The sequence below is a fragment of the Ctenopharyngodon idella genome, chromosome 16, assembly GCF_019924925.1.
Source record: "Ctenopharyngodon idella isolate HZGC_01 chromosome 16, HZGC01, whole genome shotgun sequence".
Taxonomy (NCBI): domain Eukaryota; kingdom Metazoa; phylum Chordata; class Actinopteri; order Cypriniformes; family Xenocyprididae; genus Ctenopharyngodon; species Ctenopharyngodon idella.
This window is the reverse complement of record NC_067235.1, coordinates 8068775-8087211: the sequence shown is the minus strand read 5'-3', so window position 1 is coordinate 8087211 and position 18437 is coordinate 8068775. Positions and strand designations below refer to the sequence as shown.

Sequence of the window (18437 nt, the reverse complement as noted above, 5' to 3'; positions counted from 1 at the left end):
ATTTATAGATTAACATTAACTTAGATTAATCAATTCTGTAAAAGAGGTTGTCAGTTGTTAGTTCATTGGTACTTAATGCATTAATTAATGTGACAGAATTGAACCTTATGGAAAAGTGTTACCAAAATGTTTGTTCTCCTTTTTTAATGTTTTAAATGAAGAGGGTGGGTTGGGTTGGGTTGATGATGAAGTGATATTTGATGGCAATAGTTCATAAAAATTTGAGTCAATTTGATTACTCCATAAAATTTTTGCACAAAATTATCAAAGTTTTCAAATGGTGTTACAAACAGCCCTGGCCATCTTTATTAATAAATAACTTTAAAGAGTACGAAAAAACCCAGACATTACAAAGAGTAATTTTCTTTCTGGTCGCATCTTTCCTGAGCATGTGATGAAAGTTGTTATCAAGAAATGCCGTCGTAGTTTGATCCATGCCCTTCACCACATTTCCCGAATAATCTAAAAATATGCATTTATTTCATAGCCTACTTGCTTTATTAAAAGTGTACTTTCCGCAGGTAGTAATGTTTCAGTAATGCCAGAGAAGCAGACAGAGGATGGACTGCAGTGCCATAAAGTGGGTGGGCACATTCTGACCTTATCCGTTAAACTATAAGTGTGGAAACGACCTAGTACATGCGGACTTCTGCGAGACTTATGAGTGTGCTGAATATGCCTCCACAGACAGCAGTAAAATTACAGATGGTGAGTATAATGATAGTCTGCCTGAGACACTTAAGGAAACCTTTGATTATTTTGTGTTTTTTTTCTCAATATGTGATGCTGTATGAAACGATTATAAATGATGTTGAAAGCAATTTTAATCGCGTTGTGTATTGATGCTTTAACGTACAGTGATATTTTATGTTCAGTCGAGAAGCGCAGGTGAATGAACCAGCTAATCAATTGGTATTTTAGCGCGAAATCTACAAAATCTACAAAAAAAAAAAAAAAAAAAAAAAAAAACGTTTGCATTTGGTGAATCATAGCGGCTTGTTTGGAGTAAAAACTTTTTCGAGATGCCTCAAAATGCTGTCTGGTTTGGCTACTCGCTTGGTTTTGAGACAAATATCATTTATGTTGCTTTATTTACGCAGAATAAACCTTGGCTTCATTATTATTAGAGTATTATTATAACAGAATGTTATAGGATATACAGTATATATACTGTAATAGCATAATATTATAATAGTGACATGATTACGTTTTTGGAACTTTTATTCATAAAGTGTTAATGGAGACAGGAAACGATGGAGAGTGTGGTGGTGAGTGAACATATAAAGTCTTGTGAGACATACACTGAAGTTACACAGTTACCCTACCCCCTAAACCTAAACCCTACCCATATCCATAATGCTAACCCTAATCTTTATATGCACAAATATAAATCCAATGATAGATTTGCTAAGCATCAGGTACACAGTGAGTACATTGATCATGATGCTTTACATTTTAGTGTAGGTGCACCTGATACAAAGTTTGATCTGAATGGTTTCGGTGTCCTTCACTTTGTGCCTTTGTTTTGTTTTTGTACAGTTGTAGAGGTGTGCTTTGCATGTGTAGCTCTTTGTGGTTCTGAAACAGTATTTGCATGAATCCATGTTTTGGAGATAAATATCAAAATTATCAAACATCATTGGACTTTCCATGTGTCTTTTTTAGGAATACATTTTATGAGACCATGTGGAATAATGGTGGTGCTAGAGTAATTGTGGTTGAGCTGGGCTTTAGTATGGAAACTGTGAAGTTGTTGTCAAGGAGAGGTTATCTGTTATCAAAAAAAGTGAAAGAGTCTGAACTTCCCTAAATGGTGTCTCTCTATTTGGCTGTTGCTATTACCTTGAGGAGATACACTGCCCGGCCAAAAAAAAAGTTACTGTTTGGATTTTAATAGGCAAATACTTAAGAATCTATGAATGGATCATTATTACAGTGATTATTATGTTTCTAGCATGTTATATGTTTGGCAACGGTTCTTTTAACCCTTAAAGATGGAGTGTGTAGCTTTTCATTTCCTTAACAACCATGTAGGAAGGCACATCATGGCCATATTCCAGGATGACAATGTCAAGATTCACCAGGGTTAAAATGGTTCAGAGAGCATGAAGAATTATTTTCACACATGAATTGGCACCTCTGAGTCCAGACCTTAATTTCATTGAAAGTCTTTGGGATGTGCTGGAGTAGACTTTACAGAGTGCTCACCTCTTGCATTGTCAATACAAGATCTTGACCAAAAAATGATGCACCTCTCGATGGAAATAAATGTTGTGATGTTATTCTTTCACAATTTTAACTCTGGTGAATCTTGACATTGTCATCCTGGAATGTGGAAATGAAAAGCTACACACTCCATCTTTAAGGGTTAAAAGAACCGTTGCCAAACATATAACAAGCTAGAAACATAATAATCACTGTAATAATGATCCATTCATATATTCTTAAGTATTTGCCTATTAAAATCCAAACAGCATTTTTTTTTTTTTTTTGGCCAGGCAGTGTATAAAGCTTGTTTTCACAGTTCGCAGTTTGTTTTTCACCCATCTGTACAATTGCAGAGGCCATGACTAAATTAAATATGTTATGAACACGTAAGAAACAGATAATAGTGAAGCTTTTATTAAAAGCTAGTAGTTCCAATCAACCTGAACCATTTTAATACTTGCTAGGCAACAATGTATTGAAACACCTCTTGATTTCTCTTTTTTCCCCTCCTAAATTGTCTGAAATTAACTCATAGCTTAATATGCTCCATGCAGTTACACAGACAAGGCTTAAAGCAACACTATGTAGTTCCCTTTTGAAAGGGAACTCTACACTGCGTTTTACCGCATATGGGGAACGTCACTCGTGAACCGGTGTCTGAAAGCCAAGTATCAAATCTCTCCAATCCAGCCTATGACGTCATCATAGCGCAACCCGGGAGTATATAAGGAGCGCCTAGAGAACCAGTCAGTATCTTTTCATCTTTCGGGACTGTTTTGTCTGATCGCGATTTCATTGAATCTGGTAAGGAAACCTTGTATTATGTCTGACAAACGTTTCAGGAAGTGTGCTGACCCGTGTCCAAGGTTTTTGACACCCGAGGGCACACACAACTTGTGTGTTTTCTGTCTGGGGGAGGAGCACGCACGGACAGTGCTTGAGGGCGCTGTCTGTGTTAACTGTGAGTGTTTTCCTATGAAGACGCTCCGTTCTCGTTTGGCACTCTTCTCGAGGGGAGAGACGTCAACATCTGTGCCTGGTGGTTCTGGCCCCGCTTGTGCTGAGGCAGAGCGGCGGCTGAAATCATGGGGCTCGCAGGTGGAGCTCGCTGAGGAGTTTGAGAGTGGTGTAAATCTCTCTCAGCCCCCAGCGGCTGACGAGGATGAGCTGCTGGATGACGATGACGTCCTGTCATTGACGTCATCGAATCCAGCAGCAAGTGCTCTTCTGGCTTCTAGCCCTAGAGAGCAGGAGATGACGGTTGAAGAGGAAGCAGGTGAGCCTGTTGAATCTTCAAAGCCTCCCTGCCCTGCGTATGCTGAGCTGCTGGAGGTTATGGAATGCGCTTCTGGCAGGCTGCAGCTGCCTTGGGAGCACGTTAAGAGAGGGACCGCACACGGATGGCTCGACGAGCGGTTCCTTTCTGGCCATAGCCCTGCAGCTCCCGTGAGCCTTCCATTCCTTCTTGATCTCCATGTTGAGATCGAGAAGGCATGGAAGAACCCATATTCGGCTCGCATTCATCGACATCAGCAGGCGAATTTCGCTGATGTTGAGGGATTGAGCCAGCATGGGTATGTGTCAATGCCTCCTATTGACGAGATGATTATGAACTATCTCGTCACGGGGCAAGCACCGACACCGAAAGCTCCGGTCCTGCCGTCTAAGCCCCTTAAGACCACTTCTCGCTTGAACGGCAGGGCATACGTGGCAGCGGGTCAGGCCGGTGCGGCTTTACACACCATGGTGGTGTTACAAGCTTACCAGGCCGACCTGCTGAAGGATCTGGATCAGGGGCAGGGTTTGTCCCCTGAGGCGGTAGAAGAGCTGGGCCGCACCACGGATCTCGCTCTCCGGGCCACTAAGCAAACCGCTGCATCGCCTCTTCTTCTTCTGCCTCCTGGGATTCGATCCTATGTTAACATGCTCAGACGCTTCTTAACAATCAGGCTGGGCCCATGATGAATATTTGTTCTGACGGCTCGCCTTCTGGCTTGATAGTGAAAGAGGCTCTGTTAGGCTTTAAAGAACCCTAGATTCCATCCTTCCTTGTGGAAAAAGAGGAGTCTTCGGTCTTTGAGCCGCAGGAAGGTAAGCTGGGTCTAAATTTATGTTTTAAAATATGTTGACCTTGTTTTCCTGTATAGTTTTTCCTGAGCATGTAGTTGGAAAAAGTATAGGGGTTTTGGGCACTGAAGTTTCATTAGGTTGGCTGGAACAGTTTTTTAGTACTGTGCTGGCCACAAAATGGCCGCCTCTCAGCCACCTTTGATAGAGTAGCTTCTCCTCTGGTTTTAGCTAGAGTAGGTTTGAGCTAGCACTCTTTACTTCAGATAGATCTAATGTCTAGTGTCGGCCTCTCGGGCTGCCTGATATTGTTTGCTTGTTGAGCTTTACTGTTAAGTTCCTCTTCTCTATGCTTAGTGTGGCCCTGTAGGCCCACAGCTTAGCGGCCTAGGCTAGAACTAGAGTTTAGGTGATTTACTAATGCAAAATTCACCTTTTATTGTTACTATCCCTTGTCAAGTTGTATAGTTCCTAGTTCTGGCCTCCCCCTGTTGGAGTTGTTAGGCCATATGCCCTTTTTCCCCCTTGTTTATAGTGTAGGTGCATGGTTAGATAGCAGCTAGGGTAGCAGGCTGTCACTAGCCTCCCTGATGCCGTTGTCTCAGGTGGTAGGCCCTTATCTTTGCTTAGATAAGTGTATATCTAAGTGTATATCTATGTTGCTTAGGCCCCACTTTTCTAGAACTACATTCATACTGAATTGTCTTTTCCCTGAGCCCTTTGAATTAATATTCAAGCTTGAGGTTACGGTGTTAGCTTGGTTAGCTCCCGTTCTCTAGGGTCCAGTACAGATGTGGTTTTCTGTTTGGTGTTCTTTGGGTTCTAGCTTTTGCCCTACACTTCTGTGAGCTTAACTCCTTGCTGGCACAGGTTAGCACCTGTTCTTATGAGTAGTAGGCTTATTTTTTATCCTTGGTTAGAGCATGGTGACTAACTGTACTCCCCTTGCTTTCAGGGTTGTTGGTGTTTCTGAGTACATGACCTGATGGATTGCATAGCTCAGGTTGAGTGATAGGGAACCTCACTTTAGTTTGGTTATTTTTTAGCTCCCTTAGAGTTTATCACTGCCACAACGGCTTATTGTGTCCATGGAGTTCAAGGCTCGGGTAATCTGAGCCTCCTTCTAGCATGATAGCTTGTGGTTTCACAAGTGTTGTTGGTAGATGTTCGTGAATTTTGCTCACTTAACTTAGCACTGCCACAGGTTTATGCCCGTGTCTGTTTGAAGTAGTAGGCCGCTTCAGGCCTCCTTCAGACCATAGTAGCATATGTTATTATGCCCCCTTTCTGTTAGGGCTAGGATGTTTAGATACTTTGCCTGTTGGATTGTGTAGACTTAAGCTCAGGTTGAGTTAAGCTAGTTAACCACACTTGTTTGTTGGGTCTTAAAAGCTGGTTCCCTTGTAAAACCACTAGCTGACGCCACGTGTCTTTAAAGTCGCAGGCCCTGTTTGGGCCTCCTTCATTTACATGTTGACACAGTTTTGTGTTGGTTTTGCTATTACTGCCACTGGCTACGCCGGTATCTGATATAGCAGGCCTGGTTTAGGCCTCTCTCAGAGCATACAGGCGGGGTTTGTACTCCTCTTGCTTTAGGAAGTAAAAGGTGTTTTACTGAGTACATAGCTTGTTGGCTTGTGCTGTATTGTTAGTTTTAGCTGAGCTAAAATAGTTACCTCTCTAAGTAAGTCTGGTTCTATTATGGCTCCTAGAACTTTAGTTGCCACTAGCTGGCGCCACGGGTCTGCGTGTTGTAGGCCCTCTGGGCCTCCTTTGAGAGCATGTTGGCGTATGTCGTTGTACTCCCCTTGCTGTATGAGTAAAAGGTGTTTTACTGAGTACATTGCTGAGTGGCCGTTGGCTCAGGTCGAGTTTATCTAGTTAACCTTACTGTGGTTCGGTTTTTCTTATGTTTTGCTCCCTTGGGCTTGAAACACTGCCACGAGCTGACTGTCTGAAGTCATAGGCCCTCCTTTGGGCCTCCTATGCCTGCTAACAGTCCCTTCAGACGATAAGTTACTGACTGGTTCTCTAGGCGCTCTTTATATACTCCTGGGTCGCGCTATGATGACGACATAGGCTGTCGCCGGCCAATAGGATTGGAGAGATTTGATACTTGGCTTTCAGACACCGGTTCACGAGTGACGTTCCCCAAATGTGGTAAAACGCAGTGTCTCGTTCACTGTTCTCAGGGAACCATGGTTACATACGTAACCTGAGACGTTTTTCGACCTTAAAATAATGTCTCAAAAATTATTTCAGTGGTAGAACAACTCTTAACCAGACGAATTCTACTGCCGCTGCTACCTGAGCAGCCTCCTAGTGGCTACAACTACACTCTGCAAGTTTTGTGTTCGGGACGGTACACACAGCCCCGCCCATCACCTGCCAGTGGAAGAGGGCGACCTGCTTTATGGCATACATCACATATTTTACTCGTAGCCTGGGTGGAGTTAGCCAACAGCTAACTATAAGACAAAACGACCTAATATGCAAGTCTCAAAACAATGCGGACAACATTTTATTCTATTATGCAAATTAAACACTTTGCAAACAATGCTACATACGAACTATGAGAGCAAAAAAACTAGGCTAACATACTACCGTTTCTTTTTGTCATTGTACTTTTCAATTCTGGAATAACAATAAATAAAACTATGTAATGATATTTTGTAGAACATAGTGTAACACGGGCTACTTTACCTGGTCGGTGGACATGATTTCCAAATGAGGTTTCTGCATTCGCTGGCTCTGTCAACAAATTCACGTGTATTGCGCTGCCCACGGGGAAGCTTATACAGTGACAGTATTTACGACACTGGTAACAGACAATTGCGCTTATCAACCACATGGGGGAACCATGGGCAAATGTTCCATGGTGTTGCTTTAAGCCTATTCCCAGACTAAAATGCATGCTTGAGCTGTTTTAACTGAAAGCAACTTGCACTGTTGCACTCTTCAAATATGTCCTTGCCATTGTTTTGTCTCAAGATGCACACCAGTAATTCTTTTTCTAAGGCACATTTATAAAAGCCACTTAAATGCCCTAAGGCCTAATCCTGGCTTAATCTAAGCCCTGTCTGTGAAACCTGGCCCTACTGTTTTGTTAATGATTCCATCCACTATGCTTGCACGGCAAAAACTCACCTCTACCTTTTTGCAAACTCCAAAAATATACCTAAACATTCAATTCACTACAGTTTCCAGATTAAATAAACACTAGTTGCAGTAAAACACCAACAACTTATATTCCTTTTCAAACTAATAATGATTACAGAAGCTGATTATTGATTACTAAAGACTCATTTTGCACAGTTCATTTCACAATACTATGTTTTGACCTAAAAAAAATTTAATTATAATGTTTGATTTGAAAACTAAAAAATTTAAGTTTGCTTCACATAAACAGGTCCATGTGTATGGCAGTGTAGTAAACTTACAGTAGCTCACCTAGTAGGCCTACAGCAAGGGTATCCAAACCTGCTCCTACTGGGCCACTGTCTTGCAGTGTTTAGCTCCAACTTGCTTCAACAGGTCTGCCTGGAAGTTTCTGGTATTCTAGCTTCTAGGTTTCTAGGGTGTATGGCTCTACCATTAGAAAAAACGTCACAGTCAACTTGGGTCATGAGTGCCTTGTTAACCAATCACATTACAGCCTTGAGTCATTGAATTTCTTTGTGTGACAGTCAATCTCTGTGTGCAGATACCATAGTAATGAATGAGTAGTGCCGTAAACCTAATCCTACCTGTTGCAAAATTGTCAGTGACTTCTCTTTTAAAACAGATGTAAACTGTAAAAACAGATAAATCCAAAACCAATGTTTAATTGAAAACATGCAGAAGATTAGCTGTTAGGCTGTTGATTCATTAAATGGTAAACTGTTTTCCCACAAAAGCAGTTTATTCAGCATAGTGAAGCCTCTTCTCCAATGACATCCATTCAAAAAAAAAAAAAAGACCTCTGGATTCCTTCCCTGGGTTCCACTGCGTTACACTTTTTTTTTTCTTTTTTTTTCTTTTTTTTTTTTGCTAACCTTGGAGGCTTGACATAAAGTGGCTTTGGCCTAGTAAGACCTTGATTAGCTGGTTCAGATGTGTTTAATTGGGGTTGGAGCTAAACTGCAGAACAGTGGCCCTCCGGAGCAGGATTGGAAACCCCTGGCCTACAGCATTGCACTTGTGATGCAGAGTGCAAATCCTTTGAACCACGATTCATGACAACAAATTCAAAGCATCCAAGACTTGTAGAAACACGGCTAAAATGGCAAATGTGTTTGTTTGTTTGTTTTTTTTGTATAATTGTATTATTATTAGACTTTTTAATTTAATTCAATATTTTTACTGAATCTGAATTAGAAAATGCAAGCCAATAAAATAAAATAACCACACTTTTATTTAAAATAACACAAAAATTGGACAGAAAATGGACCTGTATTAAAATAATGTAAATATCAGTATATTAATATCAATATATTATCTTCATTCAGTTCTATGCGACAGAATCAGATTTAGCAGACTTATTTTGTGACCAATTTTTATAGTATAGTTCTACAAAGCTATTATTATCTGAGCATGTGAGCAGATAGCAGGGAGTGGATCAGTGAATGAAAGGGTAGTTTTATTGCTGTACAGTACAGTAGGGCTATTGCAAACAGAAACAAGTCCAGAGAAATTTCATGTCGGCACATTATTTGAGCGGACTTTGCTTTTCCAGCGAGTGTGAGTGGTACATGAGTGGAGCGTTTGGGCCGTGAGCAACTAAGCAGAGAGTGCACACATGGAGCAGAACATTTTGAGCTGAGAGTGCAGCACACATGGAGCAGAGAGCTCACCCTTAAAAAAATTAACCATGGTTTTATCATAGTAAAACCATGTTTTTTTTTTTGACCCACTGACTACCATTTGTATAACCACAAAAAAAAAACTATAGTTAAACTATTCACAAAGTTTAGTTTCGGGGCTCGACGCTCGCACAGTGCGTGTGTTTGTGTTGACTCGGCGTTTTAGTTCGCCTCCATGTTGCTTCCAAGCCGCTGACTGGACAGGGCAGCGTCACGTGACTAAACACGGTAGAATGTTTTTAAGGGGAAAGTATTAACAGGATTATAAAACCGAGATAACCGACATCAGAAAATTACGTCGGTTAGAGCAGTGTTTCCTAACTGGTGAGACCGTTCTGAGTGGGTCATGGAGTGCCTGAGAAAACATGTTGTCCCGATTCAGTATCTGCGGTCAGATGATATGTTGTCAGGCTGTATATCAGTATCATTATTCTAACATTATTTTCGTAGCTTGTTATGAAATACAGCTTTTCTCGATTGCTAACACACTATAACTGATTTATTTGACACAATTTCCCAAACTATTTATTCAATTCTAAAAACAAAGACACATTTCTCAAAACTACAAACACGTTTCACTTGTTTTCACACACATTCCAATTTTATTAATGATTTCTGCAAAATTCTACACAAAAATGTTGGAAGGTAGAGAAAGTCTCTTGTCAGAAGACCAAGGAACTGCTAACTGCTATAGTATTGTATACTGTAATGAAATTTGGCTGAAGGTGCAGAGGATGGCGAATTTATTTCTTTATTTGTGTATTACTGTAATTGACAGTATACTGTACTGTGTTGCATACACATTTCATATTTAGTTCTTTGGTTTTTGAACTTTTCTTCTTCTTGTAAGATCAACTACTTCATCTATTTTCATCTCCTGTAAGATCACTTTACAGTAGTGAAATGAAAATATTTTTTCCTAAAGCTCATTGTTGCATTTTACTCTATCTGCACTCTTTCATTTATGTTGTATACTGTAGTAGACACTGAGCTGCCAATTTATTCTTAAATAACAATAAGAGGTATTTTTGTTACAGTGTTATGAATTGATCTCACTAGTGTTCACTGGGCAGGAAAGAAATCTGTGTATTTGCAGGTTTTGTGAGTCATCTGAGGCCAAAGTTTGATTTTGACAGAAGTGAATACGTTTTTGACTGAAATATTTGATTTTGACGTGGAAGTTTGATGTTTGTACAAGTTGGTGTGTAGTTACGAGATTGTGTTTATAGTTGTGAGAAAATGGTGAATTGTTTTTTGAATTGTTAGCAATTGAGAAAAACGGTAAAAAGTCTCTCTCACTTCAGAAAACTAAACTTTCCTGTCCTATCAGACATTATACTGTGCTCGTAGCGCGCACTCTTCAAATGCGGCAGCACACGCTGTATATCACTTCATATATAAAAAGCACAAGAGAAACTACGAGCATGCAATTTTACGTTGTCAATTAGTAAGTCACAAATTAGACGTTGTGTGTTAGCTGGGAAGGATTTGCATGCATGTATGATGTTCATTCTATTCATCAGGAGCAGTTTCCATGTTTCATTAACGGTTCATGTTAGTATTGTGTATTTACCATGGTAACTGTTGTTTCTGTAACCCCAAAATTACACTTTATTTTCACTTTGTGTTATTTTGTATATTTTTTAATTACTGTGGTGGCTCATGCCAACCTACCAACTTTATTGTATTAACAAAAATTAGTTTGGGACTGCTATTAATAGCCTTACCTTATAGGCCTATTTATTCATTAGTCATATTCATACAATTTATGTGTATGTTAAGTAGAGTGGGACAGTACTTGTGTCACTTTTTTTTAGAAATATATATATATATATATATATATATACAGTTGCAAGAAAAAGTACTTGAACCACTTGCAGAATCTGTGAAAATGTTAATAATTTTAACAAAATAAGGGAGATAATACAAAATGCATGTTATTTTTTATTTAGTACTGTCCTGAGTAAGATATTTTACATAAAAGATGTTTACATATAATCCACAACACAAAAAAAATAGCTGAATTTATTAAAATAACCCCATTCATAAGTATGTGAACCATTGATTCTTAATACTGTGTGTGGTTACCTGGATGATCTACGACTGTTTTTTTGTTGTGTGATGGTTGTTCATGAGTCCCTTGTTTGTCCTGAGCAGTTAAACTGAGCTCTGTTCTTCAGAAAAAATCTCCAGGTCCTGCAGATTCTTCAGTTTTCCAGCATTTTTTGCATATTTGAACCCTTTACAGCAGTGACTGAATGATTTTGAGATCCATCTTTTCACACTGAGGACAACTGAGGGACTCAAACACAACTTTTAAAAAAGGTTCAAACATTCACTGATGCTCCAGAAAAAAACATGATGCATTAATAGATGGGGGGTGAAAACATTTGGAATTTGAAGATCAAGGTAAATTGTATTTAATTTGTCTTCCGGGAAACATGCAAGTATTTTCTGTTGCTTCCGAAGGGCAGTACTAAATGAAAAAAAAATGATATTCAAGCGAAATAAGAAAAATTTGGACCTCTTCATCCTGTTTAAGGATGAAGACCCCCCCTTTTTTAAAAGTTGTGTTTGAGTCCCTTAGTTGTCCTCCATGTGAAAAGATGGATCTCAAAATCATTCAGTCACTGTTGTGAAGGGTTCAAATATGCAAAAGATGGTGGTAAACTGAAGAATTTTTGGGACCTGGAGATTTTTTCTGAAGAACAGAGCTCAGTTTAACTGCTCAGGACAAACAAGGGACTCATGAACAACCATCACACAACAAAAAAACAGTCGTAGATCATCAGGGTAACCACACACAGTATTAAGAATCAATGGTTCACAAACTTTTGAACTGGATCATTTTAACAAATTCAGCTATTTTTTTGTCTTGTGAATTATATATAAACATCTTTTATGTAAAATATCTTACTCAGGACAGTACTAAATAAAAAATAACATGCATTTTGTATGATCTCTCTTATTTTGTTCAAATTTTGCACATTTTCACAGATTCTGCAAGTGGTTCACATACTTTTTCTTGCAACTGTATATATATTTATAAAAAAAAGTGTTTTTCGGTGCATCCCTACTTTTTTCAAATATAATAGAGCAGTTGGTTCCCAAGCTTTTTAGAATGCCGTACGCCCTGAGGCATTTAGCATCCTTCTGCGTACCCCCTCTCTTCCACTACAGTCAGACCTTTTCCATTAATGGACAATACTTAAATATTTTCAATATTTAAATTGATTTTCCAGTGCATTTTTTACCTTTATAAATACCTTTATAAAATAAATAATGTTTTAAATAAAACATGTTCAACAGAGAAATATGCAATGATGATAAAAACAAAGTGATACTTTTAAATATTAAAACCTGTAGGTGGCGGTAAGTCACTGTCTTAATGAGTGAGTCCTCGAGGCCATTCATTCATTCATTCATTCATTCATTCAGTCAGTCAGTCAGTCAGTCAGTATGGGTCATTGAATCATTCTCACGATTCATCCAAAGCTGCAGATTCATTCATGAAACACCGCTGTGTGTTGCAGTTCTGCTGTGGCTTTCGTTGGAACTATTATTTTGTTGCAAAATAGAGCAAACAATACTGTTTAAAACATACATAACTTAATATTACTTTTGTTTGTTGAACTGTTGTATAAAATCAATGTCACATTTGCAATTGTGTGGATATTTGGGAAAATTTGCATTCTTGCCCGTATAATATTCAACATTATAAACAAGAACTCATACGGGGTATGCTTTTATATCAACGAGAGTTTGAGTCTTAATTGATCTCTATGCGCCACAGTCTGTGTCTGTATTGGTTCTTCATGCTAGTACTGTAAGTGCTAAACCCCCACTTTTACAAAGGTACATTGTTGAGAACGGCCATAATGTAGCACGATTTGCGAAGGCAGCATACTCTGCACGCTGCTTGTGTGGATTCAGTAAGTTTTGACCGCAAAAGATGAGGTAATTTGATTGGATTTCATATATTTGACCTTTTACGGTACTTTGCCTGTTAGAAATACATGCTGATTTTAATGTTATTTTAAGATGGCGTGGATTTAAATGAATGGCAAAACTCAGCATTTTGTTTCCCTCTGTCACCTCGCGTACCCTAGTTTGGGAGCCACTGCAATAGAGAAATAAAGGTGTGTTCAAACTTTTTTGTTCCGGACCCAAAAAAAAAAAGAAAATAATACATTTGGTCCTGGTATGCTGTGTGCTGGGCTAAATGTGTTTGATGGTATATTATGGAGCTGACAACTCGTGAAAAGCTTATAAAATGTGTAAAGTCAAAACAGCGGCAAAATGAAAGATCTACTGTGAGGAGACCCTTACAAAAAATAAGTTTATTCAAGTGTGCTAGTATACTTCTGTTAAACCAAAAATAAGAAAGTATACTTTCAGTCTACTTTTTATGTACTTCTCAGAAATATACTTAAAATTTCACTTAAGAATACTTGACTTAAACTGACAGAAAAGACTATTTGGCCTATAATTGTGCTCAATCTTTTGATATACTTAAAAGTATAATTGAGTATTCTATGTATACTTGGCTTGTTGTTGTGTTTACCCTTTTGATTGAGTAGCCTATTAAATACTTTTTTCACATAGTTTTACATACTGTCTTATAAACTTGCATTGTTTGAAACTATTGATTTATAAAGAAAATATGTTCCTAATTCTGAGTATCTGAATTTTTGTGTAGGCTAGTTCACTGGTAGCGTACATAGGAATTTACTTCAAATCCACTCTTACCCTGCCATTGACTGAATTTTCCAGCTATCCATTTTCTCACTGTTATATTGTAGGGGATGCTATTACGCATCATCTGAAATAGTACTCTACTACAACAACTCTTCCTCTTCTCTAAAGCAGTCCAACATGGCCTCACCCCCTTTGTTGCGTGTTCCCAGAGGCAGGGTTTATGTAAATGTTTTAGGGTTTGTGATGTCACCAACCCAGGAACAAGCTTGTTGTAGTCCCTACCAGCCGTTTGTTGTAGTCCTTAAAAAGCAATTTCTGTAAAAGAAAATATCCCCCTTTTGCAACTTTGAGCATCGTAACTTTGCAGATGTTGTTTATGCTCAAACAACATTACACACTAACTAAAGTTAAAAAAGTGAAATCATAAATCAAGGACCCTTTAAATATGTCATTTTAGTGATCAAAGATGAGTTTTAAGGAATAAAATTATTGACTACAGGGGGGCTTTAATAAAATGAACTTAAAGTATAGCCTAATTATTTTTTGTAAGGGGATGCAGTTCTGAGGCCTGTACCACACTGTGATGGGCAATATCGTGACTATGATGAGAAAAAACAGGTATGCTTGAGCATTCTGTCCTTTTTAGGATCACATCTTGTGACACCATGTCCTGTTTTTGGTTCATTTACATGTCCATGTTGAGTTCATATTTCATTCATTTCGTTCGTTAGTTCATTTTCACGGTCTCGGTCTGCTTGTTTGGTGCGCACCATGGTTCGGAAAGTAGCGTTGACACTTATTCAAATGAACTACACTAACAGAGCAATTGCACCAGGGTTCGTGTTAAGTGTGAACACTCCCTAAAGTTGCAGTAAGCGGTTTCTGAAAAAATGCTGTTGAAAGTGGATTGGACCGAGCACCACAGCAAACTTGTATCCAATCAGCAGTAGCGGCCTCTCGTGATGGGGGAGGTGAGCAAGAGATTTGAAGAAAGACTGTAGAAAGAGCGATGGCTGAGAGACATTACCAGGGATAAAAGGTCAGAGGAATATCACTGGAAAAAGAAGGGTTATGATCAGGCAAGAGCTTTAGGACCCACGTTAATATTAGAAAAGCTTTCCAGTGCTGGAGAGACCTAAGTGGACAGGCCTGAAAAGTGACGCCAAGGTTGTGTTGTTTCTGCTCCATATGTGAGTAACATTGGTTTTGAGTGTGTGCTGCTTATAACAACAAACTCTTGCTTGTATATACTCATGTAGCCCTACTGTATGTTCATTTTTGGTTCTTGTCGTTCGTTAAAAATCTACACTTTATTTTTAAGCTTTATTTTGCTTTGCTTCTGCTATGATAGAGACATCCACTCTTGCATTGCTTGTTTGTGTTTTTGGGGGGCGGAGCAATGAAGGGAGGGGTGTGTTTGTTTGTGTTGATTTCAAAAATCAACAGTGTTCAAAAATGATTCTCAGAAATCGCTTACTGCACCTTTAAACTTTTAGCGTAACTCATCGGGCATTTCATTTAAAAATCATTATAATACTTACTTGATTTCTTTCTTGCTTTTATATATTCATATATGTACTGTTCCAGATAAAGATTGTAATGGAGGAATTGTTTATGTTAATTAATATTTATTTCTTTGGTCTGTTAGTTGGTAATTTGTGATATAACACATTCCAATACATTTTATAATAATGAATAGATGTCTGAACTATTCCTTCAGATATCACACAAAGTTAAAAGAAAAGAAAAACCTTTGGATTATGACTTTGGGAGATGTTGTTTATGCAACAACTCAATATGTATACGACATATCGAGAGAGGGAAAATGAGTATCTTTTATTACAGCAGATAATAAAGGTATAAAATATAAAATAATGAAATTAGTGAATAGATGAAGTAACTCCATCCACTATGCTCCATACCACTGGCTTTATGATGTGGATGTAAGGAGAGGCTTGTTTGATGTCAAGTGTCCAAAACAGTAAATGGATCATAGCTCACAGGGACTGGATAGATTGGGGAGATTGGGGAGGGACTGGATAGAGCTGGGGATATTTTCAGGAAGAGTTCAAGAGTAATGGGTATGAATGAAGTAACTCTACTTAATTAAGAAAGTTTTGCAGTATCCCAGAAGACCACCTGCAGATTTTGAAACCTCAATTCTAATTTCCCCAGTTAAAATTTAACAAGCCTGTTAATCAGGAATAGTTGGTGTGGTGATAACTGGATAATTAATCATTGTGTGGTGTAAACACTTTCTTATCCACTTATAGCTATATAAGTGCAAATTGAATGGTCTACCATCAGTGTTAGTCAGTCTTGTTAGCCATCTTGTATCACACTTGAAACCTTTTGGATCCAAATCTCAATTTCAGTGTCCTGTTTTAGGCTTCCTCTCTTAGAATGAGATTTCTCTGAGAGCCTTATGTCTGCCTGAGATAAATGTAGCTTACCTTGAAATTAAGCATTTGAATTCAGCACTGACTCAAGGTCACTGGTTTCTTTGTGAGTTTCCTTTAGATCATTTGAACGGTGTAATTACAACTCTCAAAGACTCCACAGTAGTATGTAATTTGGGTTAGAGTACTGTACACATCTTCGTCAAATGGCAACCTTGCTTAGAGTGCCAAAAGGCTAAAAGTTCACCCCGTTTTCCACAGTTTGACTCTATATCTGCAGCATTCACCATGCTAAAAAATTAGTTTAAGGACTTAATGATTTCCTCACTGAGATCCTCCACCTGCTGTGTAAAACACAATTTATGAGTAGCTTGGAATCCTTTATCTCCCTCTTTCTCTTTCCCACTCTCTCACTCTCTCTCTCAATCTGTCTCTTTCAACGCTTGTGAGTCTTGCTCATTTGACATGAGCCAAAAGCAGTCACACCACGGCCTGTGCGATATCCAGACCATATTGTTTGCCATGGTAGCAGTGTGAAGGGGAAATCCCCAAAATTACTCAGAAAACACTTCACATACACACTAAAATGCAATATCTAAACTGTATTTCCTATTTGTTTCCTTAGCTTTTCGCCATGTCTTTTGCATGGGCCTACCAAGAAATACCCAAGTACCAGCACCGAGACCCTGTGACCACTAAGCTGCTGCTTTGTGACCAGTGTCCACCTGGCACTGCCGTGGAACGCCACTGCAGCACGGAGGAAGCCACCATTTGTGTCCCCTGCCCAGAAAAACGCTTTGCGGAACAGTGGCATTGGGGAGACAGCTGTCAACATTGTACATCTGTCTGCAAAGAAAGGCAGATTGTACGAAGGGAATGTAACAGCACTCATGACAGGCTCTGTGAGTGTATACCTGGGTATCACCTGGTGGTAGAATTTTGTGTCCGTCACACCCCTTGCTTACCTGGCTCTGGAGTCGCTGTACAGGGTAAGTACACTCATTCTTTGTCAATAATAGCTAGAACAATATTTATGAATTCAAGACCATCGATGTTTATTTGATTTATTTATTTATTTATTAGAAGGATAGCCCCTTGAGATGCGACATCTCATTTTCGAGGGGGTCCTAAACAAAAAACAACCATATCAAACATACAGATATTCAAAAAACAAACAAACAAACAAACATGCTCAACTAGACCCTCACGCCCACAACAAAATTACAACAATCATTTCATATATAAGCATGTGGATACACATGCACAATCATCTAATCAACATAAGAGAACATAAAAACAAACACATCAAACCATTTTAAGATGGGAAAATAGAAATGACCTAAAGCAATAAAATGAAGTAACAGATCTCAAAGACTGAGGGAGATTGTTCCAATCAGAAGGGGCTTTATACTGAAAAGACCTTCGTCCGGTTTTACTAAAAATTCTGGGGACAAAAAAGAAAGGAAATTGTTCATGTCTTAGTGAATAAGATGATCTATATGGAATCAGATACTGTTTCAGATATGAAGGACAATCAAAATAAACACATTTAAAAAGAAACAGAAACCAATGAAATTGTCTTCTTGATTTAGGGTGTAACCAATTAAGCATTTCATACATATGACAGTGATGAGTACAATATGGACATCTTAACACAAATCTACACAAAGAATTATAAACCACGTTAAGAGGCTTCAAATATCTATCAGAGGTATTTAGATATATGATATCAGCATAATCTATAAGAGGTAATAATACCTGAGAAATTATTCTTTTCCTAACTTGGCATGTAAAACAATTGATTAAACGATAAAGTAAACGCAAACAACTGTATATTCTATTAACAATATAATCAATATGAGGCTTAAAAGTAAGTTCAGGATCAACCCAAAGACCAAGATATATAAATGAATCAACATTTTCAATAAGTAATCCATTGTCAAAAGTAATATTCAAAACAAAAGGAAACGAACAACACCATCATATACTAAATAACATACAGCAAGACTTCTTCTTATTCAATATAAGCATATTATTATGAAACCATATTTGGACCAAATTAAAATCAGATTGCAAAGAGTTCTGGATTTGCAACAAATCAGAATTAGTGGTGTAAATAACAGTATCATCGGCATAGAGATGTATAGAGCAATTTAAGCATATTTGAGATAGCTCATTAATAAAAATAGAAAAAAGTAATGGTCCCAAAGGGGAACCTTGCAGA

At 38.4% G+C, this 18437-nt stretch overlaps 2 protein-coding genes and 1 long non-coding RNA gene across 3 annotated transcripts in view; 2 read left to right on the top strand and 1 right to left on the bottom strand.

Annotated features, from left to right (window-relative positions):
- Nucleotides 1-18437, bottom strand: part of LOC127497970 (uncharacterized) — a 351488-nt gene that overhangs the window by 31617 nt on the left and 301434 nt on the right. The gene's annotated exons all lie outside the window — the stretch shown is intronic.
- The window catches only part of LOC127497975 (uncharacterized), a 393949-nt gene that overhangs the window by 78210 nt on the left and 297302 nt on the right, over nt 1-18437 (top strand). The window lies entirely within an intron of this gene.
- LOC127497965 (tumor necrosis factor receptor superfamily member 11B-like) overlaps nt 589-18437 on the top strand; it is a 35097-nt gene continuing 17248 nt past the window's right edge. Inside the window, exons 1-2 of the mRNA XM_051866820.1 lie at nt 589-708; nt 16839-17202. Of these exons, the coding sequence (XP_051722780.1) occupies nt 640-708; nt 16839-17202 (433 nt within the window). The 5' untranslated portion in view covers nt 589-639. The remainder of the gene's footprint in view (nt 709-16838; nt 17203-18437) is intronic.